General features: G+C 41.3%; 1 protein-coding gene across 1 annotated transcript in view; it reads left to right on the top strand.

The window, feature by feature from the left end:
* The window catches only part of LOC115230935 (retinal-binding protein), a gene marked incomplete at its 3' end in the record, with an annotated part of 42991 nt that overhangs the window by 10494 nt on the left and 17432 nt on the right, over positions 1 to 15065 (top strand). Inside the window, exons 3-6 of the mRNA XM_029801039.2 lie at positions 3127 to 3202; positions 4641 to 4684; positions 9352 to 9414; positions 12672 to 12860. Of these exons, the coding sequence (XP_029656899.2) occupies positions 3127 to 3202; positions 4641 to 4684; positions 9352 to 9414; positions 12672 to 12860 (372 nt within the window). The remainder of the gene's footprint in view (positions 1 to 3126; positions 3203 to 4640; positions 4685 to 9351; positions 9415 to 12671; positions 12861 to 15065) is intronic.

The following is a 15065-nucleotide window of genomic DNA, read 5'->3' as shown; positions in this document are numbered from 1 at the left end:
ACAAATGTCTTGTTTTCATAAGTTCTGAATTAAAATCTTCCACCAAACCTTAGTCACAATTTATGTTCCTAACACTAGCTGAATGATAACTAAGTTATTTTATTAAATTCTTTGTTATATTTAAAATGAATTGAAAGAAACACAGAGCATCTCAGCAGAAATATGGTAACGAAAGGGTTAAAATATATAATGGAGAATCAATTCTTAACCCTTTTAGTACCAACCTGGTTGAAACCACTTTTGGCTCTGAGTACAAATGTCTTGTTTTCAAAAGTTTTGGATTAAAATCTTCCCCTAAACCTTAGCCACAATTTATGTTCCTAATACTAGCTTAATGATAACTAAGTTATTTTACTAAATTCTTTGTTATATTTAAAATGAATTGAAAGAAACACAGAGCATCTCAGCAGAAATATGGTAACGAAAGGGTTAAAATATATAATAGAGAAATAATTCTTAACCCTTTTGATACCAACCTGGTTGAAACCACTTCTGGTTCTGTAATACAAATGTCTTGTTTTCATAAGTTCTGAATTAAAATCTTCCACCAAACCTTAGTCACAATTTATGTTCCTAACACTAGCTTAATGATAACTAAGTTATTTTACTAAATTCTTTGTTATATCTAAAATTAATTGAAAGAAACACGGAGCATCTCAATAGAAATATGGTAACAGAAGGGTTAATGGACTGCAGTAGTCAGTTGGAGCTAGCCATGGGGTGGAAGGACAGCAAGGGAAATCGTCAGAGGAAGAACTGCCATCAGGGGAGTGTCTCAGCTTGTTAGTTCTTAGCACTCTAAGGGAATTTGTCCCATTTAGGACATGATGCGTATACTTGTGTGTGTGTGTCTCTGTGTGTATATATATATATAATCATATAATAGTATATATATGTATGTATGTATGTACGTATAGATGTATATATATATATATATATATATATATATATGTATGTATATATATATATGTATATCATCATCATTGTTTAACGTCCGTTTTCCGCGCTGGCACGGGTTGGACGGTTCGACCAGGATCTGGGAAGCTAGGGGGCTGCACCAGGCTCCAGTCTGATCTGGCAGTGTTTCTACAGCTGGATGCCCTTCCTAACGCCAACCACTCCGTGAGTGTAGTGGGTGCTTTTTACGTGCCACCGACACAGGTGCCAGACGAGGCTGGCGAACGGCCACGCTTGGATGGGGTTTTTTATGTGCCACCGACACAGGTGCCAGACGAGGCTGGCGAACGGCCATGATCGGATGGTGTTTTTTATGTGCCACCGACACAGGTGCCAGACGAGGCTGGCGAACGGCCACGCTAGGATGGTGTTTTTTATTTGCCACCGGCACGGAGGCCAGAGGAGGCTGGCGAACGGCCACGCTCGGATGGTGTTTTTTATGTGCCACCGACACAGGTGCCAGACAAGGCTGGCGAACGGCCACCCTCGGATGGTGTTTTTTATGTTCCACCGGCACGGAGGCCAGATGAGGCTGGCACGACCACGATCGGATGGTGTTTGTTACGTGCCACCAGCACAGAGGCCAGTCAATGCGGTACTGGCTACGGCCATGTTCGGATGGCTTTCTTATGTGCCACCGGCACTGGTACCACAAAACTACAAATTCTATTGATGTTCATCGATTTTGATTTGATTCTTTGATTTTTGATTTTCACTTGCCTCAACAGGTCTTCACAATAATTATGGTGGTGGTTGTGTCAGAGATAGGGATAATGATTACGAAGACAATGATGATGATGATTATGATGACATTAATACATTAATTAGGGTGATGGTGGTGATGGTGATATTGGTAGTGGTGGTGGTGCTGCTGTTGATAATGATGTTAATGATGATGCTGGTGATAATGATGGTGGTTGTGGGTGATGATAGTTACGGTACTGTTGTTGTTAAGCAACAAGACGGGTAAGGGTGATTAGGTGATGGTCTAGGGCTTAGGGGCGGGAGACCCCAGACCTTGGAAATAAAAAAAAATTTGGTTGTCTTGTATAGTTCAGGGCACTTCATTGACGCCCGACACCACTGGGAGGTGGTCCTCGAAGTCGCTGGAAATGGAGATCTCCAGGTCCAAATTCTTGAACGGCTAGTTACGGGGCTGATGGTGATGGTGACAGAAGTGATTGCAGAGGATGGGAGATCACCCGGCTTGTCCGTTGATGAAGAGCGCAACGATCCGCAGGAAAAAAAAAGGCGGTGAGCTGACAGAAATGTTAGTACGCCGGGCGAAATGCTTAGCAGTATTTTGTCTGCCGCTACGTTCTGAGTTCAAATTTCACCAAGGTCAACTTTGCCTTTCATCCTTTCGGGGTCGATTAAATAAGTACCAGTTACGCACTGAGGTTGATATAATCAACTTAATCCCTTTGTCTGTCCTTGTTTGTCCCCTCTGTGTTTAGCCCCTTGTGTGAAGTAAAGAAATAGGTATTTCATCTGCGGCTATGTTCTGAGTTCAGATTCCGCCGAGGTCGACTTTGCCTTTCATCCTTTCGGGGTTGATAAATTAAGTACCAGTTACGCACTGGGGTTCGATATAATCGACTTAATCCATTTGTCTGTCCTTATTTGTCCCCTCTATGTTTAGCCCCTTGTGGGTAGTAAAGAAATAGGTATTTCATCTGTGGCTACGTTCTGAGTTCAAATTCCGCCGAGGTTGACTTTGCCTTTCATCCTTTCGGGGTCGATAAATTAAGTACCAGTTAAGCACTGGGGTCGATATAATCGACTTAATCCGTTTGTCTGTCCTTGTTTGTTCCCTCTATGTTTAGCCCCTTGTGGGTAGTAAAGAAATAGTTATTTCGTCTGCGACTATGTTCTGAGTTAAGCACTGGGGTTCGATGTAATCGACTTAATCTGTTTGTCTGTCCTTGTTTGTCCCCTCTGTGTTTAGCCCCTTGTGGGTAGTAAAGAAATAAGAAGTGGTTGCAGAGGTGCTACTGCTGATGATGATGGTGATGACGATGGTTTTGATGATTGCTATAATAATGATCATGATTATGATAGTGATTATGATGGTGATTGTGATGGCCATGGTGATGATTGTAGCTATTATAATGTTGACGATAACGATGATGATAATTAACAATAACGATGGCTGTTTTATATTTTCAGTTCACAAGTGAAATCTGGGATCACTTGACAGAGGAACAGGTGAACGACAGCGTGTTCCTGAAGCGATGGCTAATAGGTAAGGTGTTCAATTTCAGGGTCTTGGCTACAGTAAACCCTGGGGTGGTACAAGCAGGTTAGCAGAAGGGCTGGGAAGGATTACCCCCTCAAATGCCAAACATCATCCTCCATTAGAGAATAGTTGATTTTCTCAGTTGATGTTTAATTAGCCATTTAGTATTTGCACATTTGTTGCAATTAATCACAGGTGTAAGAGTGGCTGTGTGGTAAGTAGCTTGCTTACTAGCCTCATGGTTCCGGGTTCAGTCCCACTGCATGGCACCTTGGGCAAGTGTCTTCTACTATAGCCTCGGGCCGACCAAAGCCTTGTGAGTGGATTTGGTAGACGGAAACTGAAAGAAGCCCTTCGTATATGTGTGTGTGTGTGTGTATATGTATGTGTGTCTGTGTTTGTGTCCCCCCCCAACATCACTTGACAACTGATGCTGGTGTGTTTACGTCCCCGTAACTTAGCAGTTCGGCAAAAAGAAACCGATAGAATAAGTACTAGGCTTACAAAGAATAAGTCCTGGGGTCGACTAAAGGCGGTGCTCCAGCATGGCCTCGATCAAATGACTGAAACGAGTAAAAGAGTAAAGAGAGTAAAGAGTAAAGTTTTGTTTTCTACCAAATCCACTCGCAAGGCTTTGGTCGGCCCGAGGCTATAGTAGAAGACACTTGCCCAAGGTGTCACGCAGTGGGACTGAACCTAGAACCATGTGGTTGGTAAGCAAGCTACTTACCACACATATAACATGAAATTGTGCTAAAAAATTCAAACTCGGATTGCTTTAAACTACAAATTTGTATCAAAGAACTGGTGATGGTTTCGTGTGGGTTGGTATAAAAAAGGTTACTCTTTACTCTTTTACTTGTTTCAGTCATTTGACTGCGGCCATGCTGGAGCACCGCCTTTAGTCGAGCAAATCGACCCCGGGACTTATTCTTTGTAAGCCCAGTACTTATTCTATCGGTGTCTTTTGCTGAACCGCTAAGTGACGGGGGCGTAAACACACCAACATCGGTTGTCAAGCAATGCTAGGGGGACAAACAAAGACATACAAACACGTACACGCATATATATACGACAGGCTTCTTTCAGTTTCCGTCTACCAAATCCACTCACAAGGCATTGGTCGGCCCGGGGCTATAGCAGAAGACACTTGCCCAAGATGTCACGCAGTGGGACTGAACTCGGATCCATGTGGTTGGTTAGCAAGCTACTTACCACACAGCCACTCCTGCACCTTATGGAAAAAAGAAATTTTTATTGCTCTTTGCCCGTTTTGCCCACACATGCATGCAGCCCTTTCCTGCCATTCGAGGGTTAGCTTTGTTATTGCTGTTCTGTTTTAGCCCCAAGTGGATCATGAGTTACCTGGGGTTAAGCAGCATCTGCACCATTCTAACATTCCACCTCTAACCCCTAATGTTTTTGACCTTTTTTTCTATTCCAGCTCGGCAGTTCGATGTTGCCCAAGCTGTGGAGATGTTCCTAAAGGTGAGTTACCTGTGTATATATATAAATTTAAAATTTAATAAGGGTAGAAATTGATATTAATCAATTAAAACCAGTGGCCCAGCATATTAAAAAAATCCAAAGATTAAAATATTTTTACATACAAAATTTAAAGGACTGACCACTAAAAGTGGACAGTCAACATGCTAGATATAGTCGTCAAAAATCGCTGACAATTAGTGAATTATGTGTAGAATATATTGGCAGAGAAAAGGTTATTCTATGAAGTCTAGAATGTTCTGGATCATTAGAGAGAATTTCTGGGAATATAAAAATTAGTCAGGACAATTATTTCATAGCAACACCTTCTTTCTACAAGCTGTAAATGGAGATGCAAATATATATATATATATGTATATATGTGTATATATATATATATATATGTAAAAGCACCATCCGCTCGTGTCCGTTGCCAGCCTCGCCTGGCCCCCGTGCCAGTAGCACGTAAAAGCACCATCCGTTCGTGTCCGTTGCCAGCCTCGCCTGGCCCCCGTGCCGGTGGCACGTAAAAACACCATCTGTTCGTGGCCGTTTGCCAGCTCTGTCTGGCACCAGTGCAGGTGGCTCGTAAAAAGCACCCACTACACTCACGGAGTGGTTGGCGTTAGGAAGGGCATCCAGCCGTAGAAACACTGCCAGATCAGACTGGAGCCTGGTGCAGCCTTCTGGCTTCACAGACCCCAGTTAAACCGTCCAACCCATGCTAGCATGGAAAATGGGCGCTAAATGATGATGATGATGATGATGATGAATGTGTTCTCAGATAAAAACCCAGCACGAACCAAAGCATTAAAAATAAGCAAGACAAATGAAAATACACGAAATAAAAATGATTACCCATGTACCGATCAGTTTCGAATGTTAATATCCGCAAGGATAAACTGCAATCTCGTCAGCATGGTCTGTCACACATATATATATATGTGTGTGTGTGTGTGAAGGCGGTGAGCTGGCAGAAACGTTAGCATGCTGGGCGAAATGCGTAGCCGTATTTCGTCTGCCGTTACGTTCTGAGTTGAAGTTCCGCCGAGATCGACTTTGCCTTTCATCCATTCGGGGTCGATTAAATAAAGTACCAGTTATGCACTGGGGTCAATGTAATCGACTTAATCCGTGTGTCTGTCCTTGTTTGTCCCCTCTGTGTTTAGCCCCTTGTAGGGCTGGTAAAGAAATAGGTATTTCGTCTGTCTTTACGTTCTGAGTTCAAATTCCGCCGAGGTCGACTTTGCCTTTCATCCTTTCGGGGTCGATAAATTAAGTACCAGTTATGCACTGGGGTCGATCTAATTGACTTAATCCATTTGTCTGTCCTTGTTTGTCCCCTCTGTGTTAAGCCCCTTGTGGGTAGTAAAGAAATAGGTATTTCATCTGCCGCTATGTTCTGAGTTCAAATTCTGCCGAGGTCGACTTTGCCTTTCATCCTTTTGGGGTCGATAAATTAAGTACCAGTTATGCACTGGGATCGATCTAATTGACTTAATCCGTTTGTCTGTCCTTGTTCATCCCCTCTGTGTTTAGCCCCTTGTGGGTAGTAAAGAAATCGGTATTTCATCTGCCGCTATGTTCTGAGTTCAAATTCTGCCGAGGTCGACTTTGCCTTTCATCCTTTCGGGGTCGATAAAGTAAGTACCAGTTACGCACTTGGGTTCGATATAATCAACTTAATCCGTTTAACTGTCCTTCTTTGTCCACTCTATGTCTATCTCCTTGTGGGAAGTAAAGAAATAGGTATGTCATCTGCCGTTATGTTCTGAGTTCAAATTCTGCCGGGGTCGACTTTGCCTTTCATCCTTTCGGGGTCGATAAATTAAGTACCAGTTATGCACTGGGGTCGATCTAATTGACTTAATCCATTTGTCTGTCCTTGTTTGTCCCCTCTGTGTTAAGCCCCTTGTGGGTAGTAAAGAAATAGGTATTTCATCTGCCGCTATGTTCTGAGTTCAAATTCTACCGAGGTCGACTTTGCCTTTCATCCTTTCGGGGTCGATAAATTAAGTACCAGTTATGCACTGGGATCGATCTAATTGACTTAATCCGTTTGTCTGTCCTTGTTCATCCCCTCTGTGTTTAGCCCCTTGTGGGTAGTAAAGAAATCGGTATTTCATCTGCCGCTATGTTCTGAGTTCAAATTCTGCCGAGGTCGACTTTGCCTTTCATCCTTTCGGGGTCGATAAAGTAAGTACCAGTTACGCACTTGGGTTCGATATAATCAACTTAATCCGTTTAACTGTCCTTCTTTGTCCACTCTATGTCTATCTCCTTGTGGGAAGTAAAGAAATAGGTATGTCATCTGCCGTTATGTTCTGAGTTCAAATTCTGCCGGGGTCGACTTTGCCTTTCATCCTTTCGGGGTCAATAAATTAAGTACCAGTTATGCACTGGGATCGATCTAATTGACTTAATCCGTTTGTCTGTCCTTGTTCGTCCCCTCTGTGTTTAGCCCCTTGTGGGTAGTAAAGAAATATATATGTGTGTGTGTGTGTGTGTGTAGTCAGTTCAAATAAACAAACAAACAATTCAAATAAATGAATAATAAAATTAAAAAAACAAATGTGAGGATGTGCACAAGAAATGCATTCGTTTGAACTTCGATGAAAGGAGAGAGTTTGACGTTTCAAGCATAGCTCTTTGTCGGAAAGGAGAAAGGGAAAAATCCAAAGATGGAAAAAAAATTTCCAATGACACACATGTAGTTACATTGCTGTATGCATGTAGGTATGCATGTATAGAGCCCTAGTAGGGTATTCCCAATGGAGCGGTCAACCTGAGTGCTGGGCTATCAACACTGTTGGATTCCAGACCAATACCAAAATTCTTCGAGTATAGAAAATCCTGGTTTCATGATGGTAAAGCTATTGTATGGGTGTAGCAATGGGTAAATCCTCTTCCTCCTCATCATCATCGTTTAACGTCCGCTTTCCATGTTAGCATGGGTTGGACGATTTTGACCGAGGACTGGTGAACCAGATGGCTGCGCCAGACTCCAATGTGATCTGGCAGAGTTTCTACAGCTGGATGCCCTTCCTAACACCAACCATTCCGAGAGTGTAGTGGGTGCTCTTTACATGCCACCGGCACAGGGGCCAGTCTGGTGGTACTGGGTATGGCCACGCTTGAAATGGTATTTTTTTACATGCCACGGGTACAGGGGCCAGTCTGGTGGTACTGGGTACGGCCACGCTTGAAATGGTATTTTTTTACATGCCACGGGTACAGGGGCCAGTCTGGTGGTACTGGGTACGGCCACGCTTGAAATGGTATTTTTTTACATGCCACGGGTACAGGGGCCAGTCTGGTGGTACTGGGTACGGCCACGCTTGAAATGGTATTTTTTTACATGCCACGGGTACAGGGGCCAGTCTGGTGGTACTGGGTATGGCCACGCTTGAAATGGTATTTTTTTACATGCCACGGGTACAGGGGCCAGTCTGGTGGTACTGGGTACGGCCACGCTTGAAATGGTATTTTTTTACATGCCCCGGGTACAGGGGCCAGTCTGGTGGTACTGGGTACGGCCACGCTTGAAATGGTATTTTTTTACATGCCATGGGTACAGGGGCCAGTCTGGTGGTACTGGGTACGGCCACGCTTGAAATGGTATTTTTTTACATGCCATGGGTACAGGGGCCAGTCTGGTGGTACTGGGTACGGCCACGCTTGAAATGGTATTTTTTTACATGCCATGGGTACAGGGGCCAGTCTGGTGGTACTGGGTACAGCCACGCTTGAAATGGTATTTTTTTACATGCCACCTGCACAGGCAACGACCTCACTTGAATGTTTTGTTCATGTGCCAGTAAGTTGATGCTGGTAATGAACACGCTCAAATGGTGCTTTTTACGTGCCCACCGGCACAGAAACCAGACAGCTGCTCTGGCAGTGATCCCGCACAGCAGTAAAAGAAATCGTAAAAAATAGGGATTTTCATAGAAAACAAGCACCTTTTTGATGTAAATAATTATTGGTGTTTACATGGTCCGATTTGAATTTTATCTTCTATGGAATGAAGAGCAAGCCTTCTTCTATCATACTCTCAATTTTGGTCAACTTTCGCCTCAGGGCCTCGGAGGAGATAGTGTTAGTTGAAGGCTATCAAACCTGCCACACACAGACAACTTCAGCTTTATAAATCGTAAAAAGCACCTTTTTGATGTAAATAATTTTTGGTCTTAACATGGTCCGATTTGAATTTTATCTTCTATGGAATGAAGAGCAAGCCTTCTTCTATCATACTCTTAAAACCTCTATGCCCTCTATATCTCCTTAACCCCTACACAAAACCTTGTTCTTACCTGACATCTCCAGTCCTACCCAAGCTTGTCTATGTCTGTAACCCCTACTGGCTCCTACCAAACTTAGCTCAAATGCCCTAATCTTGTTTATCTACATTTCTTTAAACCCCACCACAAAAGCCTATTGGCCCTTGTCCTTACATCCCTACTGCAAACCACTAAGCCTGTCTGTCAACCACTAAACCCTTCCACAAATTATTTTGCCCCTACCAAACACATCTCCAGCTTCCTAGGCCTGTCCATCTGTATATCACTAACCCCTAACATAAACCCCCGTTAACCCTTACCCTAAGATAGCCCCAGTCTGTTAAGCCTGTCTCTCTCTATGTCTCACTCTTCTCCAATCTTCTTTTGCAGAGTAAATCATTCCGAGAGAAAATGAAAATAGACGACCTGTTGGAGAACTACGTCCCACCCGAGGTATATATACATATATACACCCACCTTTATTGTATAAAAACAAGAATCATCATTGTAAAAATATTATCATCACATTATATACACCCACCTTTATTGTATAAACACAAGAATCATCATTGTAAAAATATTATCATCACATTATATACACCCACCTTTATTGTATAAACACAAGAATCATCATTGTAAAAATATTATCATCACGTTATATACACCCACCTTTATTGTATACAACCACCTTTAATGTTTGCTTGTCATGCTGGCATGGGTTGGACAATTTGACAGGGGCTGGCGAGTCAGAAGACTGCAGCAGGCTTCACTGTCTGTTTTGGCAGGGTTCTTTTACAGTTGGAAGCCCTTCCAAATGCCACCCACCTCACAGAGTGAACCAACTGCTTTTTACATAGCACAAGCACTGATGAGGCCTATTTTAGCACACACACACACATTTACGAAAAATATATATACACAAACACATTTATTGTTGTTGTTGTTAAGGAACAAGACGGGTAAAGGTGATTAGGTGATGGTCTAGGGCTTAGGGGCGGGAGACCCCAGACCTTGGGAAAAAAATCAAACTTTGGTCGTCTTCTTGTAATCGAGGGCTCTTCGTTGACGCCCGACACCACTGGGAGGTGGCCCTCGAGGACACTGGAAATGGAGATCTCCAGGTCCAAATTCTTGAATGGCAACACATTTATTGTATATACACACAGACACCTTGAAGTGTGGCTGTGTGGTATGAAGCTTGCTTCCCAACCACATGGTTCTGAGTTCAGTCCCACCATGTGACATCGTGAGCAAGCGTCTTCTACTCCAGCCTTGGGCTGACCAAAGCCTTGTGAGTGGATTTGGTAGATGGAAACTGAAAGAAGTCGGTTGTATGTGTGTGTGTGTGTGTGTGTGTATGTATGTATGTATGTATGTATGTATGTATGTATATATATATATAGGGAGAGTTTAAAGAAAAAAACAAAAGACGAAGACAGGTGGTGTAGACAACAAACAGATGTATTAGTATAATGCTCAGGAATAGAAAAAGTCTTTTACGTTTCGAGCCTATGCTCTTCTACAGAAAGGGACACAGACAAAAAACAAGGAGAGAAAAAAATGTGTGTAGTGGCTAACGATCTATCATGGGACTAGTGCCGGACAGAAGGGTCAAACACGAGGAGGAAAGTAGGGGAGATAACAAGGTAAAAATGACTCCCAACACAAAGGTGTGTGTGTGTGTGTGTATAAGAGAGTATGTATGTGCGTGTGAAAGGGGGCTGGTGGTATGGACGTGTGCGTGTATGTATGTGTAGGTGTGAAGATGTGGGGATGGGTGATATATAGATGTGGGATATATATATATATATATATATATATATATATGGCGATGTTACGGTTTAAGTATCAGTGTACTTCTGGAAGTACCAGATACATTTCAAAAAAGTGTTTTTTTTTATATGGGAGAGTTAGGGTTTGGATTAGGGTTTCTGTTAGGGTCGAGCTGGCAGAGACGTTAGCACCTCGGGCGAAAGGCTTAGCGGTATTTCGCCTGTCGTTACGTTCTGAGTTCAAATTCCGCCGAGGTCGACTTTGCCTTTCATCCTTTCGGGGTCGATAAATTAAGTACCAGATACGCACTGGGGTCGATGTAATCGACTTAATACCTATGTCTGTCCTTGTTTGTCCCCTCTGTGTTTAGCCCCTTGTTGGCAATAAAGAAATAGGTATGTGGCGATGCTTCGGTATATGTACACACGTGACTTTGTTTATAATTTCTGAAGATAACAGAAACTCTTTTCTCCCACTCCTAACACAAACCCTAACCCTAACAGAAACCCTAACCCTAATCCTAACCCCCCCCCCATATATATAAAAAACACTTTTTTGAAATGTATCCGGTACTTGAAATGTATCCGGTACTTATACCGTAACATCGCCTTTCATCTCTCTCGCTGACCATTGTCTTTAATAGCAGCATTCCTTGTGATCATGATTCTAGCTGTCCGTTCCCTGAGACAGTTATTTAACAGCGCTAGTGCTGTGCAAGTAATGTTCTTGGAGTAAGGGAGATAATTCTGGTTGATCCAGTTATCCAACAATTTTTACGTGAGTGATTGAAACTGGTGTATATATATATATGTATATATATATATGTATATATATATATATATATATATATAACATAAGGGGGATCAGCCATCTGAATGTGGCTAGGGAAAGGGCGGGGTAGTGGGGGTGTTACTGATGCATTTAGCCCCAGGCGATCATCGACGTCACCAGAAGGGCTGACACCATCTCGGTGTCCTTGCCAGCCTGCAAAGGGAGATCAGCCTCCCCGAAGATACGGATACTATATACGGACCGGTTTCGAGGTTATTGCCTCTTGTCAACGCATGGCAAGTACCGTTCTTCGTTGAGGGACTTCCTCTACAGGCTGGATATATAGGGATTTTCACAGTAACCACAGTCACTGGCGTAGAAAATCCGTTCGAAAACAATAATAAATCTCTGAGCGAGATATAAACAGTAACTACTCTATAACATAAGGGGGATCAGCCATCTGAATGTGGCTAGGGACATATATATATATATATATATAATAATAAATATTAGGGAATAAATCCAAATTTACAAGGAAAAATCAGATTTAAGATTGAATCCAATTTTATAGTAAAATATATTATATCAAATTAGAGACAAAACCACAATTATGCAAATCAAACAAAGAAAGACTTAAGCCAATACATAAAATAATTTAAAACTCGCTAAGAAGGTTTTGAAACCACCTGAAGATGTGCTGCCTAAGATGTGCTGACACGAAACGATCGTAGTGGTTATTCATATGTTAAATTTTAATTTATATAAATTATTTTATGTATTGGCTTAAGTCTTTCTTTGTTTGATTTGCATAATAGTGGTTTTATCTCTAATTTGATATAATACATATATATATATATATATATAATATATATATATATATATATATATATACTCAACATATGGCTATGATGCTCCCCGACTACTTCTGATCGTGGTCAGAGATGCACATATCATTAGCTACTAAGGGACATGCTCAACTGGTTAAGTCCAAACAACTGACAAGCAAATATGTGGTATTGAGCAGAATATTTGCTGTAGGCCATCTTCTATACCATGTAGCCCATCTTTATTATTATTATTATTATTAATATTATTATTATTATTATTATTAATATTATTATTATTATTATTATTATTATTATCATTTATGTTTTATATTTCTTCAGGTCATTACAAAGTACATGCCAGGAGGTGATGTTGGCCATGACAAAGAAGGCTCCCTCATCCGTATCGTCCCATGGGGGGAGTTGGACATGAAGGGGATCATGTCTTCAACGAAAAGATCTGATTTGGTAAAAAGTAAATTGATCCAGTTTGAAAACGTCCTTGAGGACTGCAAGATCATGTCACAGAAGGTGAACTTTGTTACTCCACCGACTATTATTGTTGTTTTTGCTGTTTTTGTTGGTGCTGCCACTGCTATTATTATCATTGTTGGCTCATATATATATATGACAGGCGCAGGAGTGGCTGTGTGGTAAGTAGCTTGCTAACCAACCACATGGTTCCGGGTTCAGTCCCACTGCATAGCACCTTGGGCAAGTGTCTTCTGCTATAGCCCCGGGCCGACCAATGCCTTGTGAGTGGATTTGGTAGACGGAAACTGAAAGAAGCCCGTTGTATATATGTATATATATGCAGGAGTGGCTGTGTGGTAAGTAGCTTGCTTACCAACCACATGGTTCCGGGTTCAGTCTCATTGCGTGGCACCTTGGGCAAGTGTCTTCTGCTATAGCCCCGGGCCGACCAAAGCCTTGTGAGTGGATTTGGTAGACGGAAACTGAAAGAAGCCTGTCGTATATATGTATATATATATATATATATATATGTATGTGTGTGTGTGTTTGTGTGTCTGTGTTTGTCCCCCTAGCATTGCTTGACAGCCGATGCTGGTGTGTGTTTACGTCCCCGTCACTTAGCGGTTCGGCAAAAGAGACCGATTGAATAAGTACTGGGCTTACAAAGAATAAGTCCCGGGATCGATTTGCTTGACCAAAGGCGGTGCTCCAGCATGGCCGCAGTCAAATGACTGAAACAAGTAAAAGAGTAAAAGAGAAAAGAGTATATATATATATATATAAATTAATAAATAAAATATATGCATACATACATACATATATGTACGTACCTACATCTACATGTATATATATACATGCATATATAAATATATATATGTGAGTACAGGACACCACTACCTTCGAAACACGCATTGAATCGAACCAGGGGCAGCTGATGAAGGGGAATTTTCCTTGTATTGTTTGTCTTGTACTCTGTTTTTTTCATTGTTAAAAAAAGTCCGTTTCCATGTTTGTTTTTACGTTTTCGTTTCTCGTTGAGTTCTACGTTTATTTGTGGTGTCCTGTACTCACGTATATATATTTATATATGCATGTATATATACATGTAGATGTAGGTACGTACATATATGTATGTATGTATGCATATATTTTATTTATTAATTTATTGCATGACTGAGCGCCCTCGCGTCGTTTCGTTTCTTTTCTGTTCTCCAAGTAAGTTTTTATATATATATATATATATATATATTTTGTGAAATAGAAAGATGAATAATCTTGTTGCAGATTAATCAAAAGTTTAACTGATACCTTGGTAGCAAAAATCACAGCAGAAGACAGAGTTTGGCCATGGGCTCTTAGGAGCCTCGTTCGATTTGTTTTGCTCCGCCTCTGTTCTGTTTTTGTTTTTTCCAACGGATTTCCTATTTCTTCCTGAAGAGAAAGACACAATATGGTCTCCTTATTCAATCGGAATTTGGTAAATTGTGCCTTTCGAAACTCGTGTAGAATGCAATAAAACGATTTCTGTTCAATCTTCGTTCAACTCCATTTCTTCAATTCACTAATATATATATATATATATATATATATATATATAATTGTGTGAGTGTCTGTCCCCTTCGATTTAGATTCCTAACTCCTCCCACATAATTTTTCGTGTGTCGATGGCGGCGGAGTTGGCGTCCATGGTCACACCTGCACCTGTGTTGCTTCTCCCCCTTCTTCCCTCCCTCGTGAAGCTGTGGGGAAGGGAGTGTAAAGAAATCAACGTCGTAATGCGTTGTCAAGGAGACCAGCGTTTTTTTAGAACAACGACTTCATGGCTTGAAGACACCAAAACAGAAATGGCTAAGAAAGCCCGAATTGGCATCTATAAGGGAAGTAACTCCCTAAAAATGCTTATATAGTTATTTCCCTTACAAACCCGAGCAACGCCGGGCGATACTGCTAGTATATATATATATATATATATATATATAGATATATATAATATAATTCGAGACAAAACCACTATTTTAAAATCAAACAAGGAAAGACTTAATCAATACATAAAATTTTAATATAAATTAAATAAACTGCCACTACAATTGTTTCCTGTCTGCTACTGACATTCTTCAGGTGGATTTTCGATCTTCTAATCAGTATCAAATTATGACTTCATAATTTGATACTGATTAGAAGATCGAAAATCCACCTGAAGATTGTCGGTAGCAGACATGAAACATTTGTAGTGGCGGTTTATTTATTTAATTTATATTAAAA

The sequence above is a fragment of the Octopus sinensis genome, unplaced genomic scaffold, assembly GCF_006345805.1.
Source record: "Octopus sinensis unplaced genomic scaffold, ASM634580v1 Contig16827, whole genome shotgun sequence".
Lineage (NCBI taxonomy): Eukaryota > Metazoa > Mollusca > Cephalopoda > Octopoda > Octopodidae > Octopus > Octopus sinensis.
This window is presented reverse-complemented; position numbering and strand designations above follow the sequence as displayed.